The sequence below is a fragment of the Sorghum bicolor genome, chromosome 2 (genome assembly GCF_000003195.3).
Source record: "Sorghum bicolor cultivar BTx623 chromosome 2, Sorghum_bicolor_NCBIv3, whole genome shotgun sequence".
NCBI lineage: Eukaryota > Viridiplantae > Streptophyta > Magnoliopsida > Poales > Poaceae > Sorghum > Sorghum bicolor.
This window is the reverse complement of record NC_012871.2, coordinates 71,235,603-71,252,417: the sequence shown is the minus strand read 5'-3', so window position 1 is coordinate 71,252,417 and position 16,815 is coordinate 71,235,603. Positions and strand designations below refer to the sequence as shown.

The 16,815-nt window shown below is 40.4% G+C and overlaps 3 protein-coding genes across 3 annotated transcripts; all 3 read left to right on the top strand.

Annotated features, from left to right (window-relative positions):
- On the top strand, window positions 1,281-5,137 carry LOC8056370 (organic cation/carnitine transporter 7). Its single transcript, XM_021454169.1, has 5 exons — window positions 1,281-1,701; window positions 2,222-2,459; window positions 2,601-3,126; window positions 4,022-4,224; window positions 4,752-5,137. Exons 1-5 carry the CDS (start codon window positions 1,424-1,426, stop codon window positions 4,959-4,961), a joined length of 1,455 nt encoding a protein of 484 aa, XP_021309844.1. The 5' UTR covers window positions 1,281-1,423; the 3' UTR covers window positions 4,962-5,137.
- On the top strand, window positions 5,613-9,252 carry LOC8056369 (fatty-acid-binding protein 1). The gene is made up of 5 exons (XM_002463014.2): window positions 5,613-6,110; window positions 6,205-6,454; window positions 7,411-7,502; window positions 8,494-8,679; window positions 8,788-9,252. Exons 1-4 carry the CDS (start codon window positions 5,768-5,770, stop codon window positions 8,631-8,633), a joined length of 825 nt encoding a protein of 274 aa, XP_002463059.1. The 5' UTR covers window positions 5,613-5,767; the 3' UTR covers window positions 8,634-8,679; window positions 8,788-9,252.
- LOC8056368 (vacuole membrane protein KMS1) lies at window positions 11,017-16,076 on the top strand. Its single transcript, XM_002463013.2, has 8 exons — window positions 11,017-11,462; window positions 12,376-12,587; window positions 12,962-13,040; window positions 13,129-13,416; window positions 14,295-14,446; window positions 14,701-14,817; window positions 14,944-15,129; window positions 15,496-16,076. The coding sequence occupies exons 1-8, from the start codon at window positions 11,420-11,422 to the stop codon at window positions 15,685-15,687; spliced, it is 1,269 nt and encodes a 422-aa protein (XP_002463058.1). The 5' UTR covers window positions 11,017-11,419; the 3' UTR covers window positions 15,688-16,076.

Here is a 16,815-nt window from a genome sequence, read left to right as displayed (position 1 = left end):
TTTTTTTGTTGTCTTAACTTTTGCTGAAAAAGTTTGGTTAGTTCAATAAGTATGAAAAAAACGAAAACCAAAATAGTCATTTTCTAAATTTTTTAATACCCATCGGTTTCTATTGTAAGAACCAAATTTCGCCAAAAATTTAAAAACCGAACCCAAAACCGGAACGCTCACCACGTCGTTCCAGCGAATCATCAGCTACTCCCGCAACTTTCCTTATTTGGAAATGATAATTTCCGCAACTTTTCATTTTTAGAAGGTGACTAAGTTATACATATATGTTATAGAATATAACTTATTTCTATAAATTATACTAACAACTTGGTATAACACTTTGCAAAACTTATCACCATATGACTTATACCATATAACTTACAACTTATGCCAAAACTTTGAAGCACAAAAGTTATAAAATATTTTTTAATTTTTCTTTTGCCTTTTTTCTCTTTTTATTTTTTATATAAGTCCATCAATTTTTTCTTTTTATATATGCTGTCAACCCTTATTTTATTTGGACGATCGTTCACTTAGATTTGATGTAACAAAGGTTCAAACTACCTCCTCTTCTAGCATGTTTTTCCATAACCACCGCTGATGTCATATAAAAATAAAACATTTATTTTAAAATGCTAGATGTAAATTTTATAATTATTAACTTTCTGCACGTAACTTTTATATCTAACTTTTTGTACACAAATTTTATATCTAACTTTCTACATGTAACTAGTAGATATTAACTTATAATTATTATCTTTTATGTCTAACTTTTTGCAAAACTATTTAATTTATTATATTTTGTGCTTAACTTACAGTTATTAACTTATATGTTAAAATTGGTTTAATTAAATTATATGCTTAAGTTTTAATTATAACTTTTTTGAACGTTCGCTAAATTGTCTCGTCATAAATTATATTGATAAACTTGTTCCATAAAATATTATAGATAAAAGTTGTGCGTATAACTTTATCATGTAGTAAGTTATATGTATAAGTTATGTGTGTAACTTTGTCACAGTGAAGGTATATATTAAAGTCATGTATATAAGTTATACGTAAAAGTTTGTTCCATAAGTTTTACGTAAAAGTTGTGAGTAAAATTTTTCAAAAAAGAAAATTAGCGATTTTTTTGCCTAAAATAGAAAACTTTCCAAAAATAGAAAATTGTAGGATTTCTTTTTTTGTCAAAAAAAGAAGTCGTGGGGGCTATTTTCGCTACATTCAAATCTAATGAACGTTCTATTTAGTGAGTCCGCACATACCTATGGCTATGGGTAGTCCACGCAAGAAGCCATGGACCCGGGATCTGCAGAGTCAAGTCAACAGCCTCCCTTTCGTTCTCCTTCGTCCCCTGTCGCCACTCTTTCGCCCCGGCGCTTCGCCGTCCGCCCCGCCAGCGTTCGCGACATCACGTCCTCCGTCTCCAACCATGGCCGCCGAAGGCGAGGCGTCAATGCACTACACGACGGACGATGCGCTCTCGCTCGTCGGCTTCGGCCGGTTCCAGACCCTCGTGCTAGCTTACTCCGGACTGGGCTGGGTCGCGGAGGCGTTCGAGATCATGCTGCTCTCCTTCGTGGGGCCGGCCGTGGAAGAGGATTGGGGGATATCAGGAGCGGAGCAGGGCCTCATCAGCAGCGCCGTCTTCGCCGGGATGCTCATCGGGTCCATCGCCGGAGGCCTCATCGCAGACAGATACGGCAGGAGGTAGCACAAAAATCTGAACCTGGTATTGTTTCTCAGGCGTCCCAGTCTGCAGGATTACTCTTTTCTCCTTACTTGTGTATAATTTTCCTTTTCCGCATCCCAACACAATTCCTTTCGAGTGATCTAAGAAATTTGGTGCAGGCATGATTTTCCCTGTTTCCGTTGCTTTTGAAACTGTACCAATTCATTTCATACACTAGTTTGAATCCTTCTTTTGGTGAGCGTGTATATTACTAAACCCAGTAAAAAGAACCTTTTAACTGAACCCTCCAATGAGTAATTTGGACTTTGGAGTCATTTAATAAAGGGTAGAACCTTTTGACTGAACCCTCCTAATAAGTAGTATTTTTGGAACCATTCGATAAATTTCGTGCAGAATTGTTCCTGTGGTAGGAAAATTATCACATAAATGAACATGAATTTTTGGCTGAATTCAACCTAGCTACTTGAACAATAATGTACCTTATTAGTTATCCAAGGACGATGCTACATCTTATAATTCGATGTGTGCTATTTCCAGGACCGGTTTCCTTTTCACTGCAGTGGTCACTGCCATATTTGGTTTGCTTAGCGCCTTCTCGCCCAACTACGCATCCTTACTCACCCTTCGCTTTGTTGTTGGCCTGGGATTGGGTGCTGCCCATGTGCTATCTACTTGGTTCATAGAGTTTGTCCCTGCTGCCAAAAGAGGTACCTGGATGGTTGTTTTCCATGTTTGTTGGACTGTGGGAACAATATTGGAGGCTCTGCTTGCGTGGGTATTTTTCCTTTCGTCAACTGGATGTTAGTTATCTTTGGTGCACGTCCTTAGAAAAGATACATCAAAGATTGAATATGTTTGCAGGATTTACAGTAGTTAACTTAAATCTTTACCTTGGAATCGTATATTCTTAATGCAGGCTGTCATGCCAGTACTTGGGTGGAGGTGGTTGCTTGCATTGTCCTCAGCACCATGCTTTGGCCTTCTCATTTTCTTCCCTCTAACACCTGAATCACCAAGGTATCTTTGCTCGAGAGGTAGAACTATGGATGCTACAGTCATCTTGGAAAGAATAGCAAGGATGAACAAAGGGACTCTCCCTCCTGGCGTACTAATTTACAGACATGAAAAGCATGTTGACAACAACCTTGGGACTTCTGAGACAGCACTTCTAATTGCAGAAGATAATGCTGATATTGAAGAGGACACAAGTTCCAAGTCCAGTGGCATTGTTGCATTCCAGGCACTTTGGTCATATGATCTGATAAGATCAACCTTTCTTCTGTGGTTCATCTATCTTGCAACTTATTTTACTTATTATGGGGTAATATTGCTAACTTCTGAACTAAGCAATGGTAGGAGGACGTGTGCATCTGTAAAATCACATTTGATGCAACCAAACAGTGGTAATCTTTATAGAGATGTGCTGGTAACCAGTTTGGCAGGTATAATTGCTCTAAGATTTTTTTACTTCATTCTTCTGCTGTTGATTCACCTCATCACCTGAGTGAAGTACATGATTACCAGTCTAGAGGAAGGTACTTATTTGTATGTTGCTTCTTTTTGAAGAAAATATTTGCTTGCTACTTAAGATTTTTTTTCTTCAGACATGGTTGTGCCCAAGAAAAAAGGTATGGGAGGTTTTGTGGTAGATAAAATGAATGGTAGCAGACAAAAAAAATGTTAACCCAAATATTTCTGGCTTCTGCTTTTGGAGGATTGGGATAGGGTGTGTTCTGTGAACCTGGTGTTAGTAAAATCATGTCAAACGGGCCTGCTATCTAACTGGTTAGCTGGACTCAAGTGGCACCCTGGGTCCTGGGTTCAACTCTCCGCGGGAGCGAATTTAAACAGGTCTGGGTCAAAAGGCAACCCTCCGTCACTGTGACTCGAGTCATGCACTCATGCGTGTAATCACCTGAGTCACTTTCTACAAGATGCACATGGCCTCAAGCATGTGTCCTGGGCACTCGGTGGCACGTTTAGGGCAGCTGGCCTTTGTAGTGTACTAGTGTTTCTCGGCCTGCGCATGAGAAGCTTCTTCTTAAGTGCAATGCCGTAGCCATGTTGTGTATAAAGAATTGTTCAGAACGTGAAAGTAATCTGATAATAAGAACTTAATGGATCAAGAATTTGCATAGTGGTGAGCTTTTCCTTTCTGTTCGCGGTGTATGCTTTCATTCCATTATTTCCAAAATGAATTTGTAAAATAGTTGATCTCATTTAATAATCTTATTTTGTTCAAGATTGCTTAAGGCTAAGGAGTTCAATTTTTAATAGAAAACTAACTGAAGTGCTTCGATTTTGTAACATAAAAAACCTTGTTTTACTTGATGTCAGAGTTCCCAGGCCTGCTCTTGGCTGCTCTTCTAGTCGACAGGATTGGTCGAAAAAGATCTATGGGAGGGATGCTTTTGATGTGTGGTGCTTTCCTGGCACCTCTTTCTGTACAACTAGGGGAAGGCTTAGTGACTACCCTTCTATTCTGCGCCAGGACTTGTATCATGGGCAGCTTTGCAGTTCTATATGTTTATACACCTGAGGTCAGTACTCAGTACCAAGTCTATGCAATATGCCACTATATGTTTACTTCTGCTGTTACTTGAGTAAATCGAACCATGGGTAGAAGACATCCCCTGGCTTAGTCTTAAGAGAGGGGAGCACTATCTAGAAAGGTACTCACACAACCTATAAGCACCTTGGTTGCAGCCTAGGTAGGCAGCCTCTCAACTTCTCTGCAGTTACATGGAAATAGTCAAATCCTAAATACTACAGAGCATAGTACATAATTTAGGACTAGACTATTTATCAGAGAAGAAAATCAACATTTTGTCACACCAAACAATTAGTTATATGAACAATTATACCTCATAAATTACTGGGGTGTATGTGTGTCAAATCATTATAGAGCTTGTGGAGCTTCTGCGCTGCACCTTAAATTTCAGTACCAAGACAAGATATGAGTAATTCACGTCATTGAAATAGATGTGCTATGCTGTATAGAATAGCCATTGCAATTTTGAAATGTATCAAGCAAATTCTCATCCCTTTTTGTATCACTATTCTGCAGCTCTACCCTGCATCGTCTCGGAACACCGGTGTTGGGATCACTTCTTCCCTTGGTCGGATTGGCAGCATAGTTTCACCTCTCGTTATTGTTGGCTTGTTAGAGAGCTGCCGTCAAAAAGAAGCCGTGTTCATGATTGACCTGGTGCTCTTCCTTGCTGGAGTCACATGTGCCTTCTTCCCTCGAGAGACCAAGGGATGCCAAATCCAGTGAGAGTTTGAAATCCATAATTCCATATGGATGTATGCTTGCAAATTATAGTACAACTACCATTGCAGTTTATCATGAGCCCTTTTGTGGCCTAACTTAAGATTGCTGTACAGATACTTTTGGAATATAGAAAATACAAATCCCTTTTTCATGGATCAATAGGTAGTTTAGTTTTCGTATGCATGGGTTTGCCACTTGGATCCTTGAAATTTTAGCAATTAGTTTTTGGCCTAAGTTTAAAAGATTTATCTCGCGATTTACAGACAAATTGTGCAATTAGTTTTTGTTTTCATCTATATTTAATACTCCATATATGTGCCGTAAGATTTGATGTGATGGGAAATCTTAAATTTTTTTGAAACTAAACAAGGCCTCAACAAAATCCTGCTACCTGGCCGCAAATACGGCCTTGTTTAGCAATTTTTTTTGCAAAATGGACACTGCAACACTTTTATTTGTATTTGACAAATAGTATCAAATTATGGACTAACTAGGTTCAAAAAATTTATAAATTACAGATAAACTGTATATATAGTTATTATTTTATTTATATTTAATGTTTTATACATATGCCGCAGAATTTGATGTTATGGAAAATCTGAAATTTTTTGTAAATTTTTTTAACTAAAGAAAGCCGTAACAAAGAAAAGAATGGGGTCACGGTCACCTCGTCACTGCCGCCGCGCGCCACCCGCGCCGCTCTCCCACATCGAGCCCTCCGCCCTCCGCACGGAGCCAAGGACGCACCTCACCATTCCTTCCAAGTCCACCACCCTCATCTTCGCCTCTCGTCGCTGCGGCCCGCGGCCATGGTCTCGCTCCGCTTCCCCACCGCTGCCATCCCCCGCCTCCCGCCAACCCAGGCCCCCAACGGCGTCGCCGTCGCCGCCACGGTCGCCGCTGCGGCCGCGGCCGCAGCTGCAGCAGCGGCCAGTTTGACCCTCACGGCCAAGTCCGCAGGCCGGCCAGCCCCGCACCCCGCCCCTCTCTGGGCCTCCCTCTCCCTGGCCGACGGGGCGGCCCCCGGCTCCGTCGAACCCCGGACCGGCGTGACATTCCCCACTGAGGCCGCCACTGGGCGCCGCCTACTCGGCGTAGGCCTCCGCAAGACTAGCGTACTCGGGCTCAAGTCCATCGACGTCTACGCATTCGGTATTCTACATTTCCGCTAAAAACGACATATTGGATCTCTCCATCGTCAGAAAAGCGCTATAAAGAGGAGATATTGAAATGTCGCTTTATGTAGGCGTGTATGCGGATGGCAACGATTTGAAACAGCAGCTGAAGGAGAAGTACAATAAGTTCTCGGCCTCGGAACTGAAGGCAAATGCTGAGCTGATCAACGATACGCTAGAGCGTGACATACAGATGACGGTCAGGCTGCAGATTGTTTATGGGAGGCTGAGTATTGGCTCGGTTCGCAGCGCATTTGAGAAGAGTGTGGGAAGTAGGCTTCAGAAGTTCGGTGGAAAAGACACCAAAGAGTTACTTCAGAGGTAATTGTATTTCAGGTCTCTTTTGGTTATGGCTAAAGATAAAACTTCTTTTAAGACCTGTTCTGATAAGCTTGCCGCGTTGCTTTCATTAACCCACACACTTGAATATGTTGCTTTCCATAACATTGTGTAGTGTCACGATTTCCAACCTTTCGTTATGGCTTAACTGAAGAAACAGACCACATATAATGCATTCAGCTTCATATTGATTGACAAAACTGAACTCACATCATATCCATCTCCACAATCCACAGATCTTCAATGGGTTGTTTGGAGTGGAGCACAGTAAATCTTGTAGGAGTATACATTCCTCCAAATTCCTATTGCATCATCCAATAGAAACATGAACCTTATATTTATATGCCATGTGCATTGTGCAAGCTTGTTAATTTTGAGAAGTGGTCATTTTAGGATTTTATTTGGGTCAGACCTCTTTAACTTGAGCCATCAGTATATAGAAAGTGACATAATTTGACAACGCGTGGTTAATGTTACTAAATTCGTCATAGGCTTTCATGGTATATAACTCCCCCTATTTATTTATACTTTTACATAAGATGCAAACCTTACTGCCATATTGGAGATTATGTCGATACCCTAAACAACTTATGCTTGGAACAAGAGGGAGTATTTGTTGGCTAATTATGATTCTTTATTGCAAATGGACTTTTCATGTTTCTCACGATATTATTTTAGAACAATATGATTAATAGATATGATTGCAAGAATGTGGATACTTGTCCCTAGCTCTGTCATTGGGACCTAATAAGCTTAGTGAGAATGTCAGGATGCTAGATGCTAGATGCTAATACTAAACCATTCAAAACTATGAAGAGTTACTAGCTGAGAAATTAAGGAGCTCTTTAGGGAAATGATGCTATTATATTACTTCTATTTTTATCATATATTGAAATTCATAAGTACGTACATCAAATTTATACCTTGCTCTTCCGCAGCTTTGTTGCACTTTTCAAGGATGAATACAAATTACCCAAGGGGTCTGTGATTGAGCTTTCCAGGGAATCAAATCATGTGCTTAAAATTTGTAGTAAGTTAATTTCTTTCTGCTTGCATTTCTGTTTTGTTGGTTTCAATATTTAGGTGGAGGATTTATTTTGTGGCAAGGATTGAAGGAATTATTTGAACAGCTTGAGAGATGTATTCATGTTGCAATGAGTATGCATGTGTCCCACATCTGAGTACCTGGCAACATTATTATTTTTGTTCACACAGTTGCTCATATGTTAAATCAGATAGTCTGACTGCAGGGAAATAATGTTGAAAGTACTTGTCCTATTATCCAGTTACCCCGTTCCAAAACTTAGGAGATGCCTTTATTTTTCTAAATGCTCGATGGGTTATCTATAGCAAACATCCGACTGATATTATGTTCCAAACCATCTAAATTTTGAACTGCAATGCTGCATAATCCAATCAGAAACAGTTGAATCAGCTACTGTAATGCTTCACCTCCTCCATCCTGCATTGTTTCTCACACAAATGAGAACTCCTGTTGCCACTGATGCCCCACAGCACCATTGTGCTATTGTGCCTCTGCCCCTGTCACGGCTACCATATGCGATGCCTGCACCACTCCCTGCCACTGCATATTTCCTGCCCTTCCCGTCCACCTCTCTTGCCCAGCCATGGTACCACCTCAGCTGAGCCACTTCCATCAACGGCTGCCTGGCATTGCATCAGCAGTTGTCAATGAGCCCCACTTGTCCTTGTTGCTGCCCACTCACCTGCTGCATCCATGGCTTGCATCTGTTCATTGCATTTTCATTTGATTTTATAGCAATTGCATACGTTCTCCTAAAGAAATGGCAAGTATGAACATTAAACCTAGTCTCCTACAGCTCCAAAGGCCATCGATGTTGATTATTAGAAGATTTTGTAACAGCATGTCTACACACTACACACTGATGTATTCGTTTATATTTTTCTATTCCTATCCATTTCAACTGTTTACAAATTTCATTAAGTAAATTGCTTCTTAATAATGCTCATGATTAATTAACTCTTTTCTCTGTGTGTAGTTGGAGGCGAGGAAGTGGGGAGCATTCAGAGCGAGCTCTTGTGCCAGTCTCTCTTAGATCTTTATATTGGAGATGACCCCTTTGACAAAAATGCAAAAGATGACATCCATGAAAATATAGCTAGCATTCTTAAAAGTTAAATGGGATGCTCGAGGTTACATGGAACCGGGCAATTTTCAGGGAAAGGTATTTTAATTCCAGCAGAAGTCATACTTCTAGCATTCATAATCATATATGTGCCCATTGTTGTTTCTCTATTTGATTCTGATTCTGCTTCTGCTTCTGCTTCTGGAGTTGAACTTCCTTCCACAAAGAAGGAAACAGAATAAGAAACTGCTGCGCGACCCAGGTGCTACATGTTTGTTTGATTTTATCAGCCGAATCTGTCAGCCATTCAGCAGTGTTTTTCTCTCAGAACAAATCAGCCAACAGTACTTTCTGCCATGACTTATCAACCAAAACGTACTGCTTGACTGCTGGCGGATGGTTCTTCCCATTTCCCTGCTAGTTCTGCAAGAACAAGAATGCTTTCTCCGGTTCCACTGTTTTTTTAAAGTATATGGTCTCATCTCTGAACATGCGACGCTGATGTTGTGCTGACTGCTGACCCTGTACTCTGATGATTTGCGTAGAAACAGTTTTTTTTTTTCCAAAAAAGGGTGAAGAAATCTTCATCTGCCAATAGTTGTGAACAATCAGGTGTAACATCTGACGAAGTGTACAGCGACGTCACAGTCACAGCACAGGTAACCCAAGAAATCCAGTTTCCTCTGCGCTCTTGAGCCTGTGGCTGCTTCCTTCGCGTGAAGGTGACTTGCACTAGCAGACGACCCGGTTCCTTGCGGTTGACGCGCATGATGCGGATACGCTTTCAGCAGCGACACGGATTCCACAAGCCTCCCAGACCAAACGGATCGATGCCTTTCCACCCCAGGAGCGAGACCGCGGATCGTCACGCGGCTCCTCGCGTCCTCCACTCCACTGCTCGTCGGTTTTCTGTCGCTTCTAGCGTGCACGAAATCTCGCCGCCGTTGCTTTCCGCAACCGGGGGGGATCAGCTCCGGCGGACCCCGTCGTGGCTGGTTGCCTCTCCATTTCTCCAAGTCTCCTCCGAGGCTAACGACGGACAGCAATGATGGCGAAATTGCAGTGTGGTCACGTCTCGATCGATAGATAGCATACCACGTGAAAATTAAAAACAGGACGTGTTGTTATGGACATGTTGTACCTTATGTCTGATGATTAAGAAAACATGAGGCCTTGTTTAGTTCACTCCAAAATCCAAATTTTTTTTTAAAATTATCTGTCATATCGAATATTGCGGCATATGCATAGAGTATTAAATCTAGATGAAAACAAAAACTAATTGCACAGTTTGTCTGTAAATCATAAGATGAATCTTTTGAGTCTAATTAGTTTATGATTGGATAATGTTTGTCAAATAAAAACGAAAATGTTACAATATCAAAATCCAAAAATTTTCAGAAATAAACAAGACCGAGGTACGAGGACATGGCAGCAGGTTTAAGGTCGGCCTCGAGCCCTCGACAAATAAAGAGGAGGCTCGAGGTTGAAAGTGATCTTACGCAATTAAAAAAAATGAATTTCAGAACAGGACGCCGTAAATATCAAGAAGCCAAGGGAGAATGACTATGGCAATCATCTATGACTAGTATGACAATCATCGACCAGGTGTAATGGTATCTTACTGGTTTGGAACATATTTTTTGAGTATGACAATGCTTCATTTGACCACAAATTTAAAAAACACATTCTTTTTGAGTGGCCTATAATGCTTTTGATTGGCTTGTAATGTTCACATTAGATAATGAGAAAGTTGAGTGCTACTACTAGTACAACTTATCTGTACAATTTCTCTAGAATCAGGAGATCAAATAGTTAAACCACCATTCGGATAATGGTTCACTTGTGTCCTGTTTGGCAAAACTCTGAAAACTACGCACTTGCAGCTCTAAAAAATATTGAATATGAAATTAAAGATATGTCCAGAGCATTTACATCGACATTACTATAAACTATTATCTTTTAGTATATATAAAAATTATATATCTAACCTGAATCTTAAAGCTAGAACTATCCATACAGACGATGAAAGCTAATTGTTCATAAATTATAATCTCTAGCTCATCCAAACCGGCCAGATTTTGGTCAAAGCTTTTACAATTTTTTTTTTGAAACGAAGTCAAGCTTTTACGCTTCACCAACACTCAGATTCTAACGATCCCATAAACTAATCGAGATGTTCGAATATACATTCTTGGAATGTACGCGAGTTGTTTATCACAAATGAATCTAGTCCAGTCGTCAGCATCTGCAATGATGACGTGGCTCGACGCTAAAACAGTTTTCTAGCAGGGCAGCACATAGCTTTAATTTCCATTTTTTTTTTATAAAAGAAGAAAAAGGTTAGCAGCAGCTCATAAACTCCTCCCCGAATTGAAGATATGATTTCTACTACTAGTTCTAGCTCTCAAGCAACCACGTCAGTTTTTGCCCTCATCGGTTACCTTTGTCCCCCTGAAGAAAACGCATGTATCCGTTTCCGTCTGTGACGCCTAACGTGACGGGGTAAATCGTGAAATCCCGGGCACGTAATAAGAAACGGAAAGCCGTTCTCACCTTGCCCTCCCTTTTCCCCCTTGCGCTCGCGAAAAAACTCATCTTTTCAGGTGGAAACAACGATTCCTCTGTGCCCCGCGCCTCGCCGGGCTCGTGCTGCTCTACCCTCCTTCCCCACGACGGTGAAGAGGCGTTTCCGCGCCAAACGGCAAGCAAAGCTCGCTCGCGCCCTTTTCCTTGTTCAGAACTTCAGATACCGCCGGCTCCTAGCACCAGACCTCGCTGCTCAGATCTACGCGACAGCAGCAGCGGCAGCGGCAGAGGGGGAGGGACCTGGAGCTGCGCCATGGGGCCTACCGTCGGCGCTGGCGAGGACAAGGCCATATCAGGTGAGTGAGTCGATCGGCTTGCAAGGCTCTGGGGAGGGGTCCTGTTGTTTGGTTTGGTCCGTCCATTGTTCTTGGAGATACGCTGTCTGGTTTAGTTCTTGTGTTTTAAAATCATCTTGCGCTTTTCATACTTGACATCTTTGGTGTGGAATTATGGAAATCGTTGTTGCTGCTCGAGCTGCGAATGCGTGTCTTTGAGGTTTTCCTACAAAGTTGGAATATTTCATGTTTTTTTTTTTGGAAAACAGAGTGACTTTTTTTTTGTTTGGTTAATTTCTTTTCTTGCCCGCCCGCGATTCAAAGCAGAGTAGAACCGTTCAGCGAAATTGCTTGCTTGCTAATTTGCTATCGGTTATTTCAATCTGTGATTTTGTTTTATTCAAGCATTGGATACTTTTAGAACACCTTTTGAAGGTTAAAACTTAAAACTGAGGTTTTCCACGGTTTGCAAGTTAGATTTTTAGATCGTATTTTGGCGGTTGGCGTCTGATCGAATTATCTTTATGTACTTGATTTTTTTTCTTCGGACTTTTTTTAGGGATAAAAGATTGGCATCTAGGAGTGGTAATTTTACTTTTTTTTTCTCTGTTGTCTTGCCCTTGTGGCAGGATTTCAATGCAAATTTAGTTTTCCAGCTTGAAGACAAATACAAATGTCACTGGCACAAAGCCTCCTTTCTTCGAAAACTGTGTTTTGGAGGGGGCAAGGATGGCTGCCATTTTTTCCTCATGCGTAATTACGATTTACGATATATGAACCAGTTACCTAGAATTTGGAGTGTGCGTTGGATTCTCCATATGGCGCTACAGGATGAGATGAAACCATGATTTTTCTTAACACTTGGCTAGCTGAACCGATAGTGAGATGTACTGCAGTGTAGTCCATGCTCTAACCAGTGCGCTTTATATTTCAGAGCTCCGGGAACAACATCGTGTGGACCTAGAGAGGCTAACAATTACATCACGACCATTCAAGACATTGGCATTCTTTGTGTTAGCCATTGCTCAGAGTTTGGAAAGAACATGTTCATCTGTTCTGAAAAAAGGTTATCGGTTAAAAATCGCAATGCCTTTGGTTGCTGTTACTTGGGTTCTGCTCTTGTTCACTGATGGCCTGCATGAAAAGGTACCATCTTCTTTCAAATTAATCAGAACATCTGTGTTTCACAAGATTAAGAACAGTATGAGTGACATAGATGCTGCATATTAGATAGTTAATGTTGCAAGAAAGCTTTGCCCTTTTTGTATTCTGTTTGACACGAATATCTGAAAGTGGATGATAAACTGCAGTCTGTTTTTTACTCTTTACTCTTTAGGTGCTATATTTAGGGAAGCCCTAAAACAATCTGCCATTTAGCAAAGTTGCTTGCATATTGTTCAAGAGAATTTCATGTACATTGCTATAGCTTGGTCATCATCATAATAATAGTTTGCTTCCAATATCTCCCATTGCATGGCCAATATGCAGCTTGGATAAACATTGTATGTTGTCTGATGCAGCATCTACAGGAGCTACTTTGGTATGTCAGGTTTGGATTGTGGTGGATCATACTAGGGGTCGCTTCATCGATTGGATTAGGTAAACAAATAGTTTCAGATGTGGTGAAATTGTGCATTAGGAGTTTAATTAGTTGATTTAATATAACAAGAGTTTAATTATCTTGCAGGTTCTGGTTTGCACACTTTCATAATGTATTTAGGCCCCCATGTTGCCCTGTTTACTATCAAAGCAGTTCAGTGTGGTAGGGTTGATTTAAAAAGTGCTCCTTATGACACTATTCTCCTTAAAAGGAGTCCATCCTGGTTGGAGAAAGACTGTCTGCAGTTTGGACCCCCAATTTATCATGAAACAATTCCATTCAGCAAAATACTGCAAGAAGTTTGTCTCGAAGCTGTTCTTTGGGGCATTGGAACTGCACTTGGAGAGCTTCCTCCATATTTTCTCTCAAGAGCAGGTTTTGTTCATACTGCTCTGTGTACTACTATAGTATAATTTATTTTACTTGATTATTACGGCTCATTTCTGTTGCTTGTCCACTTGATCCACCTCTTCCACTTTGAGTCATTGCCTCATCAGTTGTCAAGGGCTAATTAAAAAAATAGAATTCTACCTCCTGCCTATTTTTATGATAATAATACCACCTTTCATTGAAGCATACTTGTGCTAGGATTTTCTGGCCGGAGTAGCAAACTAAAAATATGTAATAGTCTGCTTGTTTTTTTTAGACGATGGAGTAGAAATATCCCAGTCTCAACATTGTGAGATGCTTTAGCCGGTCCTTATTAGAATAGGTGCAAAAACAAAATGCTTAATAACAGAGATCTACAGCCATTATAAACAAAGTCTGCTGGTTCTGTAACTAAAGAAACAAATGTAAGATATGTGTCAAGAAAAAAAAAAGATGCACAAGAGAATGCAGCATTTTTCATTAAATACTTTTTTTCCCTTGTCTCCTTTTAGTTTTGTAGATATAAACAATGATGTCTTCATATTGTTATACATGAAAATGGTAACCATCTTATTAGCTTATATCACAGGCTAAGTCCCCCTTCTACTAACAAATTGAAATCGTTTATGACCCATGGGGCTTATATAGGTATCAAAGGAATAGTGAGCTTGTTTCTATCCAAAGAGTTTTACAGCTCTCCCGCCAGCAGGGTTATCTTAGCTTACAAGTTAACCACAACAATCCATCATATAAAGTTAAATTTGGGATCAATGTACTTTACAAGATTGTGCCATTGGTTAAAGGCATTAACTTATGATGCAGTAAACCCCTTTTTTTCTAAGTATGTGTTATGTTGCTGACTCCTCTTAAATAATGAACCACAGCTAGCATGTCAGGCCGCTTAATTGATGAGTTAGAAGATTTGGATGCTTCCATTCCAGAAGGTTTTCTATCATCAACTTTACGTCAGGCCAAACGATGGCTCATGTCTCATTCACAACATTTAAGCTTCACCCTAATATTGCTACTTGCTTCGGTTAGTATCATTCTGTTGACATATAAAATTTGTTTATTTTAGTATGTTGCATTTTTACCCTACTTGCTAGCACCTTGCCAATTTAGACTGTAATAAGGTGAAGGCCCATTTAAATCGTTGAAGAAACTCACATTCACTCTTTGCTGACAAATCTTTTGATTTTTTTTGTCTCACTGAAGTTTTATACTTATTGACATATTATTCCTTATGAGAAGTATGACATGGAGAAACTGTATAACTATTTCTTCTGTCAGGTTCCAAACCCTCTATTTGATCTTGCCGGTATGTTGTGTGGACAATTCAACATCCCTTTCTGGAAGTTTTTTCTAGCAACTTTGATTGGAAAGGCTATTGTTAAAGTTTGTATCCAGGTTCGTCAAACTTCTTGGTTCAATTCATATTTTGCATTCTGCTGTGAATTGTAGTCATAGTATCATGCAGATTTCTTCTCATCTCCGTTAAGCCAACTAACTATCATTTACAAATCACTTATGTAGACTACGTTGGTTATTACTCTCTGCAACAACCAACTTCTTGATTTGGTGGAGAAAAGGCTTATATGGGCATTTAGCAATGTTCCTGGAGTGGCATCTGTCCTTCCATCTTTAGTTTCCAAGCTGAAGATGGCCAAAAATAAGTTTTTATCAGCCCATGTTGCTGCATCAGCTTCTAGTTCTGTTAAGGTATGAATTCCACTCGCTGAAGTTACAGAAAGTCCGAAATTTACTGCAGCCATATGCTTCACTTGCCCACTCTTTAAAGTGATCTGACAATTGTCCTTAGGACTGTAGTTATTTTTTGATATTTTACCATTGGCCATGTAAATACATGGCATGGAATATCACACGATGGTGTGCAGTAAGTGGTTATAAAAATAAGCTCTTGATCTGGGGGACAGTTCTAGTGCTGACACCCGTTCAGGGAAAAATAAAATGCTGATATAACACTGAAGCTCCAGTTATTTACTCCGCCTATTTTTACTATCTTCTTGTCATCTTCCTTGCCCTTACATTGTTTCAAAATGTTCATATTATTTAATCCATGTTTAGGGAAAGAAGTGGACTCTGTCATTCTCATTGGTCTGGAATACCCTGGTGTGGCTCATGGTTGTAAACTTCATTATCCAGATAGTTACTTCTACAGCACAGGGTTATCTCAGGACACAACAGGAGCAAGAGATCAGTAAAAAGTTGGAGACCGAACTTTCTACCTCTGAACCTTCTTCTGGCTTACCAAAATGATTCAGCCTGGGTACCCATCTGGTTTCTTCATTTGTTATCAAGTTTAGAGAGGAAAATTAACATGAAGAATGTGGTAACTCACTGGGAAATTCAAACTGTGCTCATCAACTGCTTGCTGCTAGTGTTCTTCAGGAAAGTGCAATGATACATTGTACATAGCCATGCATCAAACATCAGCTCAAGACTAAACGCTCTCCTGCACTATTGTGGTGCACTAACTATTGATGTATTTCTTTCAAAAAAAAAGAGAGAGAGAGAAAAGCTTAACTAGTGCAAAAAATATAATGCCGCCCAGCTACAATTGTGAGTTTGTGACCTTTGTACATAGCAACCAATATATTAAGGGAGGAAAATATCTAATGATACAAGTTAGTACCTGATTTTGTCTCTGCATTGGCAATGATCCCTTCTCGTGTCGAGATCTGTCCTTTCTACATTGATGGCGACGCCGATGAGATTTCTGTTCCTGTCAATGCCACCCCACATGCCAGGTGGTTAATGGAGAAAGTTTGCATCATCTGTTCAGCTCCTTTTCTCTGCAATGTACCAGAGTCCAGCTTCTGACGCAACTTCACTGGGGAAATTATTGGTCTCCTTTCCCCATGAGGTTCACCTCTGAAAGGTATGTTGCGCCATGTTAATTTGATCTGACAAGAAAATTTGTTGATGAAAGGGATGGGCAACAGTTCTAGATGAAATTCCATCTGGCGCTTGCTTCGACTATTTCTGGTTGATTGAAAGCGGATACTTGCTGATTGATTCCCTGATTGAGCAAGTGATGCAGGAGGTTTTTTGCCCGGAAATGAATAGGTCACTACTGTTTGTGATGCACATCGGCCTAAACAGCTCGAGATAAAATGTCTATGTTGGGCCATTCTGATTCACTCTAGTACCCTACCATGTAGCTGAACATTCGACGGCTCGTGTAGACGTGTTGGGGAGGCCTTAGCCTTTGAGGTTAGAGGTTAGACTTAAATCTGCATGGATTAGTGTGTAAACCTGATGCAAAACAAAAACTCTCTGAATGCAACAACAAAAAACAACTTTGGCTCTCAATTTATCAGTATTTTCAGAACAAAATTGCTCCTTTCATGAAAGAACAAATCAATAAAACAGTTATGCCATAAA